This window comes from Megascapheus bottae, chromosome 32 (assembly GCF_031878675.1).
Source record: "Megascapheus bottae isolate mThoBot1 chromosome 32, mThoBot2.hap1, whole genome shotgun sequence".
Lineage (NCBI taxonomy): Eukaryota > Metazoa > Chordata > Mammalia > Rodentia > Geomyidae > Megascapheus > Megascapheus bottae.
Window position 1 is genome coordinate 3,534,014 of NC_143540.1, and position 19,574 is coordinate 3,553,587.

Consider the following 19,574-nt stretch of genomic DNA (forward strand, 5'->3'; position numbering starts at 1 on the left):
CCCCAGGACCAGCGCGTAGACACGCGCGCACACACACACACACACACACACACACACACACACACACACAAGCACGCACACAAATCTGAACAGCAAATATAATTGGTTTAACCTGACCTGTGGTTTTAATCCTCTGGTGGTAAGTGACTACTTTCCTCATCCAATCAACTGTGGAGAGGATGGATAATGTTGGGTCATGTGACTAAGGTGTGTGGATATGGGGAATGGAGGCAGGATGACTATGCAGTACACAGATCATGCAAAGACATAGAGATGTTCCATGCAACATCAAGGATAGGAACAAACAACAGTCAAGTTTCCCACTTACTCCCTCGGTCGGATCTGTCATTCCCTATTCATTCTCCCAGCACATACTGTTTTCAAATCTCAGAACGAACACTGGACACTAAGACAAGAAGTGCTCAGTTAGTTAAAGGTTCGTTTAGTCACTGCAGAGGTAGAGGCCCAGGCCACAGAAGCTTCTCAAAAGTCACCTCCACAGCTCAGAGGCCTGCTTAGTCAGTGGTAATAAATAATCAGCATATCAAATGAGCCCATCCCCAAGAAGAAACAAGGTGACCTAAAGAGCAAGAGTGAGGCACTGCCTGGACTGTGAACAGGTGCCAGCAGTGTCAGGGACCAGAGTGCTACATGACCTGGGGCATCAGAATACTGAGAAGATGGCCCTTCTCCAGACTCAGCCCCTTCATGTCTCCATTAGAACCTGCCCTTTGACTCATGAACCACGGCCCCAGCCCACAGATACGGTATCCTCACCTCTACCTGAACTTAATTCAAACCATCCTGGCCAACCCTAATTCAGAGCTTTTATTGGGTTTTAGGTTACTCTATGTATGGCACAATAGAAATATTTTTTCTATCTTAAATTAGAAACACACCACAGGAGGGTTTTTTTTTAAGCCCTTTATAACACTGGAGAGTAAAATGTCGTCGAGTTGGCAACTGAAACCATCCACTGAAAAATGTTGATATCAAGATAGAGGCGCATCCTCTCGAATTCCTTCCCCCAAACAGTATTCCTCTCATTGATCTGGGGGTGTGGGTACTGGAAGTAAGAAGCTACATTAGCAGGAGGCTGCCCTTTCAGACGCAACAGAGTGAGGCTCAGAGAAAACTACAGTCCAAATGGATCAGACCTCAGGTCTTCACTTGCCTGGAAATGTTAGATTCTGCTCTGGCGGGAGGGGGTTGGAGAGCAGAAGGGATAGTTGGGGATGCAAGCAGCCAGAAGTGCCCCTGTTAAGGACAGCTACTCAGGGGAGCCCCCCTGATGCTCTGAGACAAGGTATTCCAGGAGCTCGTGGCAGCCGGGTGCTTGCCAGCTAGACAGCATAACAGCCTATTGAATAATCAGGGACCCAGGCACGCCGCTGGCACATGATAAAAATGATTACTTTGACATATGAGGGTCAAAATGGAATCTTGGAATGAATGCAGTTGTATTCTGAAAAAAAAAATCAAGACACTGAATAAAAAGCAATTGATAAATGCCAAGGAGGCGCAGGGTTGGTAGACCAATCAGGAGAAGAGGTGTGCGTCTGTCCCACATAAGGCAAGAAACCCTGAACTGTTTAAAAAAAAAAAAAGGTTGTTCTTTGTCCCTTTGATTGGTTGGTCATCCCAAGGACAGAGCAGCTGGTCAGGTGGACGCCACTGAAACCACAATGGGGATGGTGGAAATCACAAGGCCAGGAGGACATGTCCCCTGTGCACTGGGCAGGACGGGACTGTGTTTGTGGCTCACTTTCATGAGCCAGTGGTTCTATGACAAGTGTCAGGTAGAATATAAATGTCCTGGCACTGCCCAGTGTCGTGGCCCGAAGCTGGCTGGGAGTCTACGAGCTTCTATCTCAGTATGAGCCACAGCTAGGCCTGTGACTCTGGGGCTTTCTGCACCAGTCATGGTGCTGAAGAACAGTCCCACCTGCCTGTGAAGATCAGGCCCTGGGGGAATGTGGAGAAATCTGCACAAACCACGGGTCTGACAAATGTGTTGTAAAGGATCATGTTATAGGAGGGACTCTAGGGGGGAAAGGGCATTTCCCACGGGAAGACGGGTCTGGAGGTGGTCCCTGAAGTAGGGGCAGCAAAGGGAAGTCACCCAGGGCTAGGGTTCCATCAGTGTGGAGACATGGATGGAGAGAAACTGTGGTCAGGAACGGCCAATGGGGACAAAGGCTTGCCCTGGAGCAGAGCAGGAGTAAGGCATTGCAATCTCCCAACTTCACTGCCTGGTGTGTGCTAGTGGTCTCTGGGTCCCTCTGGGGAGGTTCATCATATTCACATCAAGTGTCATGAATGCTGCCTGACAAATGAACAGCAGGTGGGGCTACCTGGAGGAGTGCTGACCCTCTCCCCGCCCCAGCCCCAGCCTGAGGACTTAGGAGCCCCAAGTTGGTCCTGCTGCCCTCTCCCTCACTTCTGCTCCCCATAATCTCTGATGGCAGTTCTCCCATTGATAAGTCCCTGAGTTCAGACTCAGTCTGCCCTGCTTCGGAACACGGGGGTCAGAGTGATCCCTGGACACAGACCCGAGACTGAGCTGGTTAGAACTCAGACAGGCTCAGCCCCCTACCCACCCTTGGCCTTGGGAATATCACTCCACTGGACTAGAAATCCAGGGAGCTCCCCTGCATTTCAGAATGGGGAGGATGGGGGGTGGGAATGAGACAGCTGCAAATCTCCTGGAGTCAGGGACTAATACTGGCTAATCTTTCCTCTGACCCTTGAAGGAAAAGTCGAAGGTTCTTCTTGGCTACCATGGCCCCAGCAGACACAGCTTTGTGCTCTGCCAAGCTTTCTCTGCACTACCCTAGTATCTCTCAGTCACACTCAACCAGGACATCAGTGAACCCAGTGATGGTCTTCAGCAGACAAGGCCACTGAAGGATTCATCTGGACCATCTCAGATGCTGCTTCCCATGTGTGTTGGGGGGTCGTTGGGCCAATTCTCCCACCTGTCCCAGATGGGCATTGCTGAGTCCCATTGTGTGGCTAAAAGGAGACAAGCATGGGGGCTCGAGTCCCATGCAGCTCAGAGCCTCAGGAGGCACTGGGAAGCGCCATGAGCCATATGAGACGGGACTGGCCTTTGCCTCAAACAGAACCCACCTGGGAAAATGGCTGCCCCTTCACACAGATAATGAACTACCCAGGATGTACCTAGCCCTGCCTGTTGTTCCCGCTCAGGTCACTCTCAAAGGGTTCCACTAGACACAGTAATTAATGCCTATGTTACCTTCTCAGTGCCACAGTTTACATCCTTTTTTATTTTTATTTTGTCAGTCTTGGGGCTTCAACTCTGGGTCTGGGCACCATCCCTGAGCTCTTCAGCTCTAGGCTACCACAATACTCCTTGAGCTACAGCACCACTTCCAGTTTTCTAGTGATTAATCGGAGATAAGTCTCATGGACTTTAGTGCCTTAGTGCCCAGCCTGGCTTTGAACTGAAATTCTCAGATCTCAGCCTCCTGGGTAGCTAGGATTACAGGCGTGAGCCACCATACCAGGCTAAAGTATTGCACAATGTTTTTTTTCTCTTTTTTGCCAGTCCTGGGGCCTGATCTCAGGGACTGAGCACTGTCCTCCGGCCTTCTAAAGGCTAGAGCTCTACCTCTTGAGCCACAGTGCCTCTTCCGGCTTTTTCTATTACATGGTACCAAGGAATCAACTCTGGCTCTCCATGGATGCTAGGAAAGCACTCTACCATTAAGCCAAACTCCCAGCCCCTAGTTTACATCTTAAATGACCTCCAAAGGCCTAAGGTGACAGATTACTCCATAACTTCCTGCTACTCAAGTGGTGGGGCCTGGTGGGAGGTCCTCTAGTCACTAGATTCACGCCCCTTCTTCCTCCTTCACAGGAAGTAAGTGGCTTGACTCTGCTGCATGTTCCTACCAAAATAGACTGCCCCAGCCCAGCCACCAGAGGTCTAAAATCAATGGCTTCACCTGATCACAGACTGAAACCTCTGGAACTTTTTTCTCATTGCAAGTTGATCCTCTCAGGTATTTTGTTACAGTGACAGAAAGCTGACTGACTCACCCAGCTCTACCACCTGGCAAATGTAATGAGTGGTCCAGCTAGGTTTCAAACCCAAACCTGCCTTGAAACCCAAGCTCTTATCCATCAAGATGTAAGGACTATGAAAGGCTTGGGGAGACAGATGGTAAACAACCTGGGGGGGGGTGCTCCCACAAAGAGAAGCCAGAGGCAGCACAGGCAAGAATTAGGAAGGTCTCCTAGAGGCAGCAAAGCCAGACATAGCAAGAGCTTAGCATGCCCCTGGATTCCTGTTCTTCCCCTGAAGCATGATGGACATCTGCTAGGTAGGTCACAGGCAGCCCAGAGTAGAAAGTGCTGCCTGGAGATTGGGGGAGGACTATAGAGCAGGTGCCACCATACCTTCTGGGTACCTGTCAGCAGCGGCAGAAGTGCTGGGCATGAACGCATAATGCTTACAGACTCGGGGCAAAGCACAAGTTGTGAGAGCTCTTGGGACAAGAGCACTTATGGGCCAAGCCCAGGGCTCAAGTAGGAGCTGGCCTGGCCAGGAGTGAGCGTCACAGAGCTCGAGGCCCCAAAGCTGGGACAGCTTCCTGCCCAGCACCGATTCCTTCTCATCTTAGCTTAGGTCCTTTGAAAGGTCTTCCCAAATCCTACCCTAAGCAGAATTAGGATCCACTACGTTCAATCAAGATTCCTTGTTATATAGAATCATGGAATCCACAATAGTTTTTATCATCAAGAAATTTGTTATAATTCATGAACAGCTTTCTCTTTGCTTGCTTGCAATCTATCTGCTAGGACACTGGATGCTCATGAGGGCAAGGACTGAGACTATTTTTTTTGTGCCAGTCCTGGGCCTTGAACCCAGGGGCTGAGCACTGTCCTTGGACTTTCTCGAGGTTAGAGCTCTACCACTGGAGCCACAGCATCATTTCCAGCTTTTTTTCTATATATGTGATTCTGAGGAATCAAAGCTGGGTCTTCGTGCTTGCTAGGCAAGCATTCTTAACACTAGGCCAAACTCCCAGCACTGAGACTATTTTATCCACCAGCCTACCCCCCAGTTCCAGCACACATACACAACTGCAGAGAAGCTGAGTATATCTGTGAGCCTCTGCCTGAAATTCGGAAGATATTTCCTCAGGTCCTTTCATTCAGTCGGCCAATTTTTCTGAGCACCTACTGAAGCCAGACCCAAAGTTTGGGGGAAATGCGGTCTCTAAGGAATTCTGTTAAGATCTTAGAATTAAGATTTAGTAATGATATCATCAGAATTTCTTTGGCCATCGGGCTGTTTCTATGGCAAGCCCCATTCAGACTGTGTCCATGGGGAATTCCATCAGGAATTACAGGCTATAGCTCAGCTTCCAACACTGGCTCAGAAAAGCATGCTCAGCTTTACCACAGAGAGCGGAGGGAGGGAGGGGGCCGGAGAGAGGAGCTAATCTGACCAGCCAAGGCCCTGGGCCCTGCTTCACAATCAGAAGACCTTGAAAACAAAGAGGTATGGGTAAAGAAAGGAGATAGTTCACACACTGTACACCAACTGTTCTTTACTGTTTGGAATGGTGGTCAATGCTGGTCATTAGACAGACACAGAAAGAAAAAAAAACACTCAAAAGTGAAATGAGATCACACAGTGGTGGGGGGCAGAGTTTGGGGGCTCTGTTCCAATAGTCAATTGATAGGGGAAAACTTTATATAGGGAAATATACTCTATCACCACTCTGCCTCACATACCAACTGCCTTCCACCCTTCTCCTAGCAGCCACATCTGGGAAGGGAGGGGAGGGGACTCTGCCACAGGGGAGCAAAAAGACAGGGTAGCTCTCTACCACCCTGCTCCTGTCTCCAGATAGAAGTGTGAAGAAGGCCAGACCCAGCCTTCCAGAGGGGCTTTCAAGATGTGGGGATGGCTGACAGATGCTCACAGAAGAATGTGGAGGTCAGAGAAATCAACTCAAGGACTCAACAGCACATTTTACCATGGAGAAAACAAGGCCAGTCAAGGAAGCACTTTGTCCTAGGCCAGCTGCATCCTCTCCTGCCCTGTGAATTGTGTCCAATGGCCATCCAGACTCATGGCTTCCAAAATCCCTGGCTAGAAGTGGACTGCAGAAGATACTCAGACATTGGGGGCTGAGAGGTTGGCAGTCCCATAAAGATGCTTCCTGTCAGCCCCTGTGGCTGAGTTCATGCAAGGCATAGATGGCTCACTCCTATAATCCTACCCACTCAAAAAGCAGAGAGGATCAATGTTTAAAATCGGCTCAGGTAGAAAAGACACAATATTAAGCACAACCTGGCACTGATTTAGGTCATGATAATGAATATACCAATTCTCTAGCTGGAGAGACCATCACATCAACAAACATGGTAGCCTCTTCAAACAACTGTCCACTGGTTCGTAAGTCAGTCAACAATCACTGCTCTTCTCCTTCTCCCTCTTACCTATAAAACCAAAGAGGTGAGAAGAACAGAGGCTTGCATGAGGTCAGCATAGCACACAGATGGGACCATGTTTAAGAAGAGAAGCATTATTATCAGATGAAACCCTGTCTTGGAGGTCAAATCTGCTTGAATCCCTGTTTTCCAGCTCTGGCTATCTTCAGGTTGTGTGATCTCAAGCAGGATACTTAACATCTCTGAACAGCAGCTTCTCCTGCAACATGAGGTGACACTTTTTGTCTTAAAATGAGATCCCTGAACATAAAAGTGTCCAGTGTGACATGGGGTACTTGGAGTGGCTCAGCACCTACCTACCCTCACCACATCTAAGCAGGAAGGTACATTAATGAAAAAAGAATCAAGGATCAAATAACGCAGCTCAGTTCTACAGTGTCCTTAGAAGAGAGCAGCCAGAAGATAGAAAAACCACACAGGAGCTTGTTTTCAAAGACAAAGAAAAATATGATTAAGCAGGCCTGAGAATACTGTAATAAAAGAATGAAAATATTTTCCTTACCAGGACACTCGCATGTCAACAGCTGATAGGGGTAGGAGTGGCCGTCACAAGGCCATGGGCACCTCCAATAGCCCAAGGGAGACGTGGGTCCTTGTGGACAATGGGCAAGCTGGGAAGGGTCAGGCCAGGGCCATCTGGGAAGGGCAGCCTTTCAGGAGAGAGGGGTGTCCTCAGTTCTACAGCCTATGAAATGGGACTGTGTGGTTTGGGCTCTGTCCAGCTATGGCTCCTTCCCATTTGTCCTCTTCTGGTAAACTGGAGAATGGCAACTATGGCAACCACTTCAAGGTCCCAGAGAGGCAGCTGGCCTGGATGGAATAAGGCTTAGAAAGGTGGAGGATTGCTCCGAAGGTCACAGCACTAATGTGGTGTGTTGAGGTTAGGCCAATCAGAGCTGTCCCACTCTGCATCCCTGTCCAGGACTATTCATTCACTCAGGCCTGGAAGTAGCTCTGAAGTGAGGCCAATGCCTTCTGGCCCATAAGCAAGCTTACTCAGCTCCTCTGGCCCTACCCTTTCACCACCTGGCCCTGTCATCTCTGCCCCTACCAGTCCCCCCAAAACACAAACACACCACATGTGGGAGTGCTCCTCCAGCTATCCTTACCCTCGCTCTCTCTCTCTGCTCAGGCAACCATGACCAGCTTCCTATCCATCTCAAATTCCCTGCCTTCCTTGTACCTCCTCTTCTTCACTGCTGCTAGTCTGGTCTGACTCTCCTCTGCTGGGTCTGGGATCAGGGCACGTGTGCCAACCTTGCACATTCTAGCTTTCTGCCCCTCCCAAAGGCCCACACAGAAATTAGCCCTGCTAATGGTCACCTGCTCTCAGATGGGACAGCTAGTGGACAATGAAGGTACAGTGCATAAGGCCAAGGGACAGACACCTCTGGGATAAAGGGTCTAAAACTCCTACCCCACCACAATGCTTTAAGGATGCCAGAGTATGCAAAGAACACTGGGGAAAGGGGGGCTTGCACCTGTAATCCTAGCTACTAAGAAAGCTGAGATTTGAGGATCCCAGTGCAAAGACAGCCTGAGAAAATTTGAATGATTCATTTAAAATTAACTAGCAAAAACTGAAAGTGAAGGAGTGGCTCAAGTGGTAGAGTGCCTGAGCAAAAAAAAAAAAAAAGTTAAGCAAAAGCATGAAGTCCAGAGTTCAAGCCCCACTATTACCACTAAAATAAAAATATAATAAAATAATAATAACAATAATAATAATAATAGCAGCTGAGTACTGGTGGCTCATTCATGTAATCTACTTAGAAAACCAAGATCTGAGGATTGTGGTTCAAAGCTGGTCTGAGCAGAAAAGTCCATGTGATTCTTAGCTCCAATTAACCATCAAAAAGGCAGAAGTGGGCTGGGAGTTTGGCCTAGTGGTAGAGTGCTTGCCTAGCATGCATGAAGACCGGGGTTCGATTCCTTGGTACCACATACATAGAAAAAGCCAGAAGTGGTGCTGAGGCTCAAGTGGTATTGCTCTAGCCTTGAGAAAGTCCAAGGACAGTGCTCAGGCCCTGAGCTCAAGCCCAGGACTGGCAAAAAAAAAAAGGCAGAAGTGACAGAGAGCTGTAGTTCATGTCTATAATCCTAACTACTCAGGAGATCTGAGAATCAAGCATCAAAGCCAGCCCAAGCAGAAAAGGCCATGAGACTTATTTCCAATGAACCACCAGAAAACCAGAAGTGGAGCTGTGGCTCAAAGTGATAGATCACTATCTTTGAGCAAAAGAGCTCAGAGATGGCGCAGGCCCTGAATTCAAGACCCAAGGCTGAATAATAATAATAATAATAATAATAATAATATAACATATTTAATAATAAATGGTAGTGTTGTTAATATTTTAATGGCATACCCTAAATATTCTTAATTGTCTCCTCTCATTCCCCCACACTATCCCTCTCAAGGAGACTAGGAGTATGGGCTGTGTGATTCTTCTCCCTGCCTCCTCCAGGTCTACCCTGAACTGTGAAATCTGGGTGGGAAACAGCTTCAGGCTGCAGATGCTATGACAGCATGGCATAAATTGAATTACACTGAAACCAGAGAAGCCTTCAGCTCTCCCAGGGAGTTCAGAAGAATTGGCCCTGTAACTGCACTCTGCACAGGAAAAGGCATTCAGGTTGATAAGGAGCCTTTTGGATCACAGTCGAAGGCAGCTTTCTGCCTTTGAAATAAGTTCATTCCTTATTATCACACATTTGGGATTCCAGGATTGAATATGAGCTCTATTATACAACGTCTATTTTTAAGGCATTTTCTTTTCATGCTGTCAGGATCCTATGTAATTTCATCTCTCCAGTCTCTTTTGTACAGACAGAGCCATAGGATCCTATGAGAATGGAAAGATGAAGGAGAGAATGACAAGAAGGCATAGGAATTTTTGTACTGATTTTTCCATTTACATGAAAAGTACCATTGGGAGTTGGATGCACTGACTCTACAATGTTTTTGGCAATGTCAGTTTTTAAAAATTTATTGTTATTATACAGGTGATATACACAAGGGTTAAGTTACATAAGTCAGGTGATGAGTACATTTTTTTGGACAATGCTGCCCTTTCCCTCATTCTTTCAGTTTTTCCTGCCTGTCCCCACACATAAGTTGCATAGATCATTTTCAACATAGTGTCTAGTGAGCACCATGTCTGCATTTGTTCACTTCTTGCCATTTTTATAATATCATTTCTGCCTAGCCCTGAGCATTGTTGGGCTGGGAATTTGGCTTACTGGTAGAGTGCTTGGGCTTAGTGGTGGAGTGCTTGCCTAGTACGCATGAAACCCTGGGTTCAAATCCTCAGTACCAAATATACAGGAAAAGCCAAATGTACTGCTGTGGCTCAAATGGTAGAATGCTAGCCTTGGGCAAAAAAAAAAAAAAAAAGCTTGGAGACAATGTCTAGGGCTTGAGTTCACTGGCAAAAGGAAAAAAAGATTTTATAGTTTTTCATTGCTGCATTTTCACCTTCTTAGTAAAGTTAATACCTAGGTGTTTTGTTGTTTTTGAAGCTATCATGAATGGAACTGTTCTCCTGATTTGTTTCTCAGCCTACTCATTGTTGGTTTACAGAAAAGTTACTGGTTTTTCCAAGACGGGTGGGGGGTGTGGGGGGGAGGGAAATGGGTACCAAGACATGTGAAAGGGTATCAATGTACGTGAATTAATGCACCTTCTATCTGGCAAAATCATGTAACCCTTTTACTAATTACAATAAAATAATGCAAAAAAAAAAAAGAAAAAAGGCAAGAAGGTCAAAAAAAAAAAGAAAAGAAAAGTTACTGGTTTTTGTATGTTGATTTTGGATCTGCTAAATTCACAAAAGCACTTATCAGACCTAGAAGTCTTTTAGTAGGATTATTAAAATCTGATAATTACAGGATATTATATACAAATAGAGATAATTTTACTTCTTCCTTCCCCTATTTGAATCTTTCTCTTGCCTTATTCCTTGGCTATGAATTCTAGTAGACCTTTGTCTTGTTTCTGATTTTAGGGAAACAATTCAGTTGTTACCCATTTAATATATCATTGGCTATAGATTTGTCATCTATAGCCTTATTGTGTTAAACGACATTCCTTCTAGTTGTATTTTTTTCCTTTTTTTCCAGTCTTGGGGCTTGAACTCAGGGCCTTGGCACTGTCCTTGGGCTTTCTCAAGGCTAGCACTCTACCACTTGACCCACACCACCAGTTTCAGCTTTTTCCATGTATGTGGTATTGAGGAATCAAATCCAGGGCTTTATGCATGCTAGACAGGCACTCTACCACTAGTCCACACTCCTGGCCCTTTCCTCCATTTTTTTCCTTAATAAAAATGTTGGAGCCAGGTGCAGGTGACTCGTACCTATAATCCTAGCTACTCAGGAAGCTGAGATGTGAGGATCACGGTTCAAGGCCAGCCCAGGTAGAAAAGTCCCCGTGAGACTTTTATCTCCAATTAATCACTTAAAAAACAGTAGTGGAGCTGTGGCTCAAAGTAGATGAGTGCTAGCCCTGAGCACAAAGAGGCTCAGGGACAAGCACCCATGCCTTGACTTCAAGCCCCATGATTGACCAAAAAAAAAGTTGGATTTTTGTCAAAGGCTTTTTTCTGTATGAACTAAGATGATCATGTTATATTTGTTCCTGATATTTGTTATGGTCTGTGTTACATTTATTGATATATTTCAGTCATCTTTGCATTCTGGAATAAAGCAGGCTTGACTGTGATATGCAATATTTTTAATGTGCTGCTAAATTTGGTTTGCCAGAATTTTTGAGAATTTATGCATGAGTGTTCATCAAAGAAATGAGTCTATAATTCCTTTTGTTGTGTCCCTGCCCAGTTTTTGAATAAGCATAATACTGGCTTCATAGAATGAGTTGGGTGGTGTTCCTTTCCTTTCTATTTCACAAAAGAGTTTCAAGAGAAGTTAATTCTTTAGAGGTGTGAGAGAATTTGGAAGTGAATCTATGTGGTCCTGGGCTGTTCTTTGTTGAAGGATTCTTGATTACTGCATCAGTCTCTCAGTGACTTGAGCAAATGGCTAATAGATAGGAGAAGAAATGTTCAATATCCTTAGCCAATAAAGAAAATGCAAGTCAAAACTACCCTAGGATTCTATCTCACCCCAGAATGGCAAGAGAACAAATGTGGACATAAATGGGAGGGGGTAAACCAAGGGAAAGCAAAGGAAGGGGTGACATTATCCAGAAAGGAATGTATTCATTACCTGACTTATAAATTGGTAACTCCTTTATCCAACTCCTTAATAATAAAATCATATTTTTTAAAAAGCAAAGAAAACAAACTACAGCAGATGCTGATAGGATTTAAGAGAAAAGGCAGTGTCATACATTATGAGTGGCAATGTAAAATTATGCAAGCACCATGGAAATCCATCTGGAAATTTCTTACAAAACAGACATACCTTCTGGCCCTGCCATACCACTATTAGGTATGAAGGATTATAAGTCAATATATAAAAAAGGTATACGTTTACTTCAGAGGTGTGCTACATCAACATGCTAAAACTCTCAGAATCCAATCAAATTAATGACCAAGACTATTACATCAGATGCATGAGCTGATGGCTCGTGCCTGTAATCTTAGCTACTTAGGAGGCTGAGATCTGAGAATCATGGTTCAAAATCAGCATGGGCAAGAGAGTCCATGAGCCTCTTACCACCAATTAACCACTAAAAAGCCAGAAATGGAGCTGTGGCTCAAATTATAATAAGAAAGGCCAAAGGACAGAGGTTTCGCCCTGAGTTCAAGCCACAACACACAGATACAAATGAATCCAAGCTGAGCCAGCTGAGACCCAGCAACAGGAAACACTTAAACCCACCACCACTGTCTGGCAACTTTACAATCATTTGGAGACCTTGCCTGGGACCCAGAGCACCTCCTTGGGTGCTGGTGGGCTCTGTACTCACCCATCTGTCCCTGGCACCACAATTCTATCCTCCCCAACCCTGTTATTCTCCCATAGAACATTCCAGACTCATATAAATCTCCCTGGGTCCAAATTGCTTCCTCACCTGCTCCACATCCATGTTTGAGCACATGCGTGCACGTGCACACACACACGCACACAAACCTTGTTCTCTCCCAACAGCACCCACACTTACCTCCTGGAAGGGCACCTTCAGGGACTACAGGTTCGCTGAGAGCCTGAGCAAACCTCTATAATCCTGTTCCTTCATCTCTGAGATTTTCCACTGGGCAGGCAGTAGCAACATGGGAAGCCAGAAGTCGAACCAGCAGAGTGGATCCGGACCACAGTAACATAAGCACAGCAACGCCATGAGCACAAGCATAAACAATCCTCTACCTCAAACCCTCAACTGCCAAATGAAAACAAGCTCAGGGATCTTGAACTGAAGATTAAATAGGGATGGGGGTGTGGTGCTTACAGAGAATTACTAGGTCCCCACGATCTGGAAATTTTTCACCCTGTTCTGCTATTGGTTGGAGCAAACAATCTGCATTTATTTAGGAATGTGGAAAAAGATTCCATTGCCATCCAACAACAGACAATTTCACTTAAGTGTTGATGAAGAGAGGCCTGATTTAGGCCTGCAATCTGAGCATTAGTGAAACTGAACCCTGAGGGTTGGGGGGGTGGATCTAAGCCTGCCTAGATTGCATAGTGAGATGCTGTCTTAAAAAGTGAAAAGAGGGGAGGGTGGGAGTTTGGTCTAGTTGTAGAGTGCTTGCCTAGCATGCACAAAGACCTGGGTTCAATTTCTTGATACTACATACATAGAAAAAAGCCAAAAGTGGTGTTGTGGCTGAAGTGATAGGGCTCCAGCCTTAAGAAAGCAGTGCTCAGGCCCTGAGCTCAAACCCAGGACTAACAAAATAAAAACAACAACAAAAAAATATATCAACAGCTCAAAAAATTGAATCACTCCAAAACTGATCTCCAAAGTAACAACCATCCCATTAAAAGATGGGCCAAAGACTTAAAGAGAGACTTCTCTGAAGAAGAAACAAAAATGGCCTATAGACACATGAAGAAATGCTCAACATCTCTGGTCATAAAAGAAATGCAAATCAAAACAACTCTAAGATTCCACCTCACTCCAGTTAGAATGGCCAGGATCAAGAAAACTAATAACAACAGATGCTGGAGGGGATGTGGCCAGGAGGGATCACTACTGCACTGTTGGTGGGAGTGCAAACTCATTCAACCACTATGGAAAGCAGTATGGCGGTTCCTCAAAAGACTAAATATAGGGCTCCCCTATGACCCAGCAATTCCACTACTTGGCATTTACCCAATCATCCAGAAACAAGGACATACTAAATCCACTAGCACAACAATGTTCATTGCAGCACTATTTACCATAGCAAAGATGTGGAACCAACCTAGATGTCCTTCAGTTGATGAATGGATCAACAAGATGTGGTATTTGTACACAATGGAATTCTATGCTGCTGTCAGAAAGAACGACATCACCCCATTTGTTAGGAAATGGCAAGACTTAGAAAAAATCATATTAAGTGAAGTAAGCCAGACTCAAAGGAACTTAGGCTCAATGGTTTCCCTCATTTGTCATAATCAGTAGAAACCTTGGGCTCTCCTAGAAGAGATTTGCAATAGAGCAAAACCTTGATACATAAGGCCATATAGTGTGACACTAAATGAAAGGACCTCTAGGATATAGAAACAAAAGCCATATAATGAATGATTATTGTCCTTAAGGTACTATGTTATCTCTCATCTCTTTTGCTGTCCCTTGGTTATCTCATATTGTTACAGTATCTCACTTTGTTACCTGATATATCGGATATATTTGTATTTGGTTATTTGAAATTGGTTAGGAAAGGGGGAAAACAAGATGAGGGGTAGGGGTGGGGGGAGGGAAATGGGGACCAAGACATGTGAAAGGGTATCAATGTATGTGAATTAATGTACCTTCTATCTGGCAAATATCATGTAACCCTTCTATTAATTACAATAAAAAATATATTTAAAAAAAAGCCAGTGGTGGCTCACGCCGGAAATCCTAGCTACTCAGGGAGCTGAGATCTGAGGATTGCAGTTCAAAGCCAGTCAGGGCACAAAAATCGGTGAGACTCTTATCTCCAATTAACCACCAGAAAACCGGAAGTGCTGCTGTGGCTCAAGGGGTTAGGTCGGTAGCCTTGAGTTGAATAATTCAGGGACAGAGCCCAGGCCCAGAGTTCAAATCCCATGACCAACAAAAAGAAAAGAAAATGTGGCTAGGACTGTGGTTTAGTGGTAGCGTGCTTGTCCCCCTTTCACGAAGCCCTAGGTTCTATTCCTTGGTACCACATACACAGAAACCAGAAGTGGACCTGTGGCTCCAGTGGCAGAATGTTAGCCTTGAGAAAGCCTAAGGTCAGAAGGGGGTGGGGGAGAAGAAGCATCAGCAGCTGAACACTGGTGGCTCTTACCCTTCATCCTAGCTACACAAGAGACTGAGACCTGAGGATCACAATTGCAAGCCAACCGAGACATAAAACTATGAAACTCTGATCTCCACTTTACTACCATAAAGCTGTGGTTCAACTGGTAGAGCGCTGGCCTTGAGCAAGAGAGCTGTCAGGGACAGCACCCTGACCCTGAGTGCAAAGGCAGCACCCTGACCCTGAGTGCAAGGGCAGCACCCTGACCCTGAGTGCAAGGGCAGCACCCTGACCCTGAGTGCAAGGGCAGCACCCTGACCCTGAGTGCAAGGACAGCACCCTGACCCTGAGTGCAAGGGCAGCACCCTGACCCTGAGTGCAAGGCCCAGGACACACACACACAGGAAACACCCGGCCCCCAGGTCGGCCAGGTCCCACCTCTGACCCAAATGTGAATTCTCATCACCCACTAAGCTGAACTCAAAGCAGACACACCTCAGAGCTTGGGTGCAATTCCAGCCAACTCGTCCAGCTGACGGGGGCCGTGCTAATCACGCCAGGCGTGGGGCAGACGAAGGAAGGGAGGGAGGGTGGGCAAGGGCGGCCTTCACAGTCGAGGCACTCGCGTGAGAATGGGGGCCCGGAAGCCACGACATTGGTGCAGACGCCCCACACGCCATGTTGCCCTGAACCCCTCGGCACACCCAGGGACCGATACTAACGAAGGAGAAAACGAACGTGAAAACGGATGCCGGCTGACTTCTCCGTGTCCACCACCCCCGGAGGGGACCAGAGGTGGCACAGAATCGCCTCAAAACCCGCCCTCCATATTAGGTCCTGACAGAAAAGCAGGCACTTCCGGTGCGGGTGGCCTGATGGAGAAGTGCGCAGGCGCGGCCTCCCCTCACGTGCAGCGACTTGGCTTTTCACTCGCGAGATTTTGAATCTATGCCGACGCGCCGGTCAGCCCCTGAGGTAAACCGGAGGAAGACACGAGAAGGCGCTTCCCCCCCCCCACCCCGCGCCCCCTCCCACCGGAAGCGCAGCCCGGGAGCAGCACTTTTACCTGAGCCCCCTAGAGGCACAAAAGAGTATTTCCTCTAGAGGAAGCAGCCAATCAGGGCGCGCCTACCGGCCTGGGCCGGAGCGCCCTCATTGGACGCCGGGGAAAGGGGCGGGGCCTGGCGTGCCGCCTTGACACTTGGGTTCCGCTATACGTCACTTGCAACATAATCGGCCTCGAGAGCGCGCGAGCCGTCCATATCTGTGTGAGGGACGCGCGAGGTTCCAAGGCGCCAGGCCGGCCCTCAGGAGGCGACCATTCCTTCCCGCCTCCCCGGGCCTCCTCCACACCTGACTGTCACCCGGTGCACGAAGGCGCCACCCGGAGACTCCGTGCCCACCGCCAGGCTCTCGCACTCCACCACCCACCCCGCCCCCGACATGGCCTTCGACATGATGGGCACGAGCACCGCGCCCTGGTGGGGCCCCGAGTCCGCGGGACCCAGCCCGGCCAAGCGCAGCCGACTGGATCAGCCCGGGCCTCCGCCCAGCCTGGAAGACCCCTCCAAGGGGACCCCAGCCCAAGCCGACGCCCAAGCCGGCCTCACCTCCCTGGTGGTCCTGGCCACGGGCTGTGCCCTGCAGGTGCCCCTGGGCCACGTCGATCTGGTGCTGGAGCCGCCGCCGACCTCGGTCCTCACGGTGGACCTGCAAGGCCACAAGCTCGTCCTCATCCCCCAGGACCTCCTGGGCCCCGCGCCCCAGGGGCAGCCGGAGGCCTCCTCCGAGGGCCTGCTCCTGGAGGCCTTGCTGGACGCGCGCCCGGAGGACGTCGTGGTCCAGCAGGGACTCTGCTTCGAGCCTGTCCCCGAGGTGGCCCGCCAAGAGGAGGCCTACGCCGAGGAGGACGCCGGGGACACCGAGGACGCCGCCCAAGACACCCAAGACCTCCATCTCGACTTCCCGGAGCCCCGTGGGTCCAGTCCCCAGCCCCGAGACCCCAGCCCACAGCCTGGATCTGCCGTGCCACCCACCCCCGATCCAGACGGCCGCGGCGCGCAGTCCGTCTTCCACCCCGGCTTCCACCTTCGGAGGTCTGTCCCCGGCTCACCGCTGCAGCCTCTGCCGCCGTCTCCCAGCCCGAGTTCGAATCCCGCCGGCAGACCGAATCTACCGGTGCGCCCTGCGCGTCCTCCCCGCCCCGCGAGCAAGGCCCGGAGACGCCTGTTTTAAAAATCACCTTCACCCCTGCTGCTAGCTTAGCGTCTAGTTGTGGGCGGGAGGGGTCATTTCAAAACCCGGGGTGTGAATGGTGTAACCTACAAAGCTAGGATTTGGGGTGTTGGGTTAGTTACTTGGTTTCTTTTTGGGTGTTTGTTTGCTTGTATCATTGCAGTTTTGTTTTGTTTTGTTTTAACCGGCTGACTAGGAAATCTGGAAGAATGCCTCAGCCTCAAAATACTGCTGCTTGAAATAGATCAACTTTGAGACTTTTGAGTTAGCTGTTTAGAGCCTTTTCCTGCAGAAATCATCCACAGTTACTGCCCCCCACACCACGTTTTTGCTTCAAACCTCAGCCTAAGCACTTTGATTTACAAACTCACTTTTTTTTTTCTCTCCACCACTGAATCTTTTTGCATCCATAGTTAAATAATCATTCTGCCAGGCACCCATAGGTGATGCTTAGAGCCTTAGCTATTCAGGAAGCTGAGATCTGAAGATCAGGAGTCAAGCCAGCCCCGGCTGGAAAGTTGTGAGACACTTAGCTCCAACTAACAAGAAAAAAAAAAAAAAAAAAAGGCCAGTGGAGCTATGGCTCAAGTGGTAGAGCGCTGGCCTTGAACACAAAAGCTCAAGGACAGCGCCCAGGCCTTGAGTTCAAGCCCGAGAACTGGCAAGGGAACAAAGCCGGAAGTGGCGCTGTGGTTCAAGTGGTAGAGCGCTAGCCTTGAGCGGAATAAAGCTAAGGGACAGCGTCCAGGCCCTGAATTCAAGCCCCAGTACTGGCATCCCCCCCAAAAAAATATGGATTCTGTTGTTCAGTGGGCTTTGGCCCTCGTTTCTGCTAAGTGATGGCTACATTTTTTACCACAGACCTAGTTCCTACCAGGGGCCAGTGGCTCATGCCTTTAATCTTAGCTACTTAGGAAGCTGAGAGCTGAGAATCGGGGTTCAAAGCCAGTCTGGGAAGGAAAGTCTGTGGAACTCTTATCACCGGGTTTTTGGTGAAAAATCCGGAAGTGGAGTTGCAGCTTAAGTGGTAGAGTGCTAGCCTTGAGCACAAAAGCTGAGCGACAGCACCCAGGCCCTGAGTACAAACCATATGACCAACAAAACCTAGTTCCCTTTGGGGAACTTGAGCCAATTTTCTGTGATTTATACGTTTGGGACTATAAAGCAAAAAACTTGACACACTGATCATACACCAGTTTTAATAATTAGCTTAGCAAAGAATTTACAGTTTTGATTGGTGGGATTTGAATTTTTTTGTTTTGAGTTTTGAAGAAAAAAACTCTTTTCTACTCTGTATTTTTAATATGTTCTCCTGTCCTGGAAAAGCTCTTAGTTCTGAGGATTGATATTTGTATAGTTAAAAGATGCTGAGTCTACTTTGTACATAGTTACTAATGTATAGAAATAATTTTTATGTTTCTCTGATAGCCAACAAAATTACTTAATTTCTTTAATACATGTCTATGTATTTCTTGGTTGTTTCATAAGGACAATAATATCTCTAAGTAATGAGAATTTTGTCTTTTTTGATAAACATCTTTGTAGTTTACTTTTCCTTTTCCTTTTGTATTGCATATTTAAATTTATGTTGAACAGTGTGGCTGACCAGACATTCCTGTATTATATGTTCTATTGATGTGTCTAAGTTCATCATGAAGTAAAATGGAACTGTCCATGGTTGACACATAACCCTTATCTTAGCTAACAAAATAGTTTTTCCTCTTTTTGATAACGGAGGGGAAAAAACAGAATCTTACATTGGTTTTCTCTTTTGTTTTTGAATGACTACAAAGGTTATCAGATTATTTTGCACATTAAATCTAATGGTTGAATTTAATTTTGTGTATACATGCAAAAGTTAACATGGAATCTTAAGCCGTGGGGGTAGACACAGAAACATCAAGAAAACATATGAGACCAATTTTAAATATTGGGTGCCCTTCTGAACATTTGAGAGAAGAATAGAAGGAGAAAATGAGCAGGGCAATTTCACAGTTTTAAATATGAAAAGCTTTTACATGTAATCTTTTGAGAATTTGGGGGATGTGTGGATTTTTATGTTTTTGGTGTCTTCTCAAATGAATTCATGTGGCAATCTTCACTGGTAGAGTTTGTAACAAGTATCCTTGTGTTTCTCATAAAGCACATTATTTTCTAAGTTTGTAATTCCATCCTGGGTTGTTTTTTTTTTCCTTTATTGTTTGAGAGGAGCTTGTTTGCCTTTGTTAATGTGATTGCTCCTAATATTAAGTTTTCCATTATTTTGCCAGGTTTGTCTTGTTGTGTGATGAAATAAATTACTGTTAATAAAGCTGAAGTTTTATATGCTAAGTTTTTTGTCCAATATTAATGGTTATTATTTAGATTTACCACAACATTTTACCAACCTCTGGGCTCATTTTTATGTTTATTCCTCTCTGTTCTGTTCTCATAGTACAGTATTTTTGTTTTTATTTGTCAGTCATGGGGCTTGAACTC

General features: G+C 46.8%; 1 protein-coding gene and 1 long non-coding RNA gene across 3 annotated transcripts in view; one reads left to right on the forward strand and one right to left on the reverse strand.

Moving 5' to 3' along the window:
* The window catches only part of LOC150043034 (uncharacterized), a 97,098-nt gene extending 84,341 nt beyond the window's left edge, over positions 1-12,757 (reverse strand). For both annotated transcript variants that reach the window (XR_016533483.1, XR_016533484.1), the window contains exon 1: positions 12,614-12,757. This is a non-coding gene — a long non-coding RNA (uncharacterized LOC150043034). The remainder of the gene's footprint in view (positions 1-12,613) is intronic.
* Positions 12,758-16,246: 3,489 nt separating this feature from the next.
* Positions 16,247-17,876, forward strand: LOC150043035 (proline-rich protein 23A-like). The gene has a single exon (XM_090323123.1). The coding sequence runs from the start codon at positions 16,305-16,307 to the stop codon at positions 17,094-17,096; it is 792 nt and encodes a 263-aa protein (XP_090179249.1). The 5' UTR covers positions 16,247-16,304; the 3' UTR covers positions 17,097-17,876.
* Positions 17,877-19,574: the final 1,698 nt, after the last annotated feature.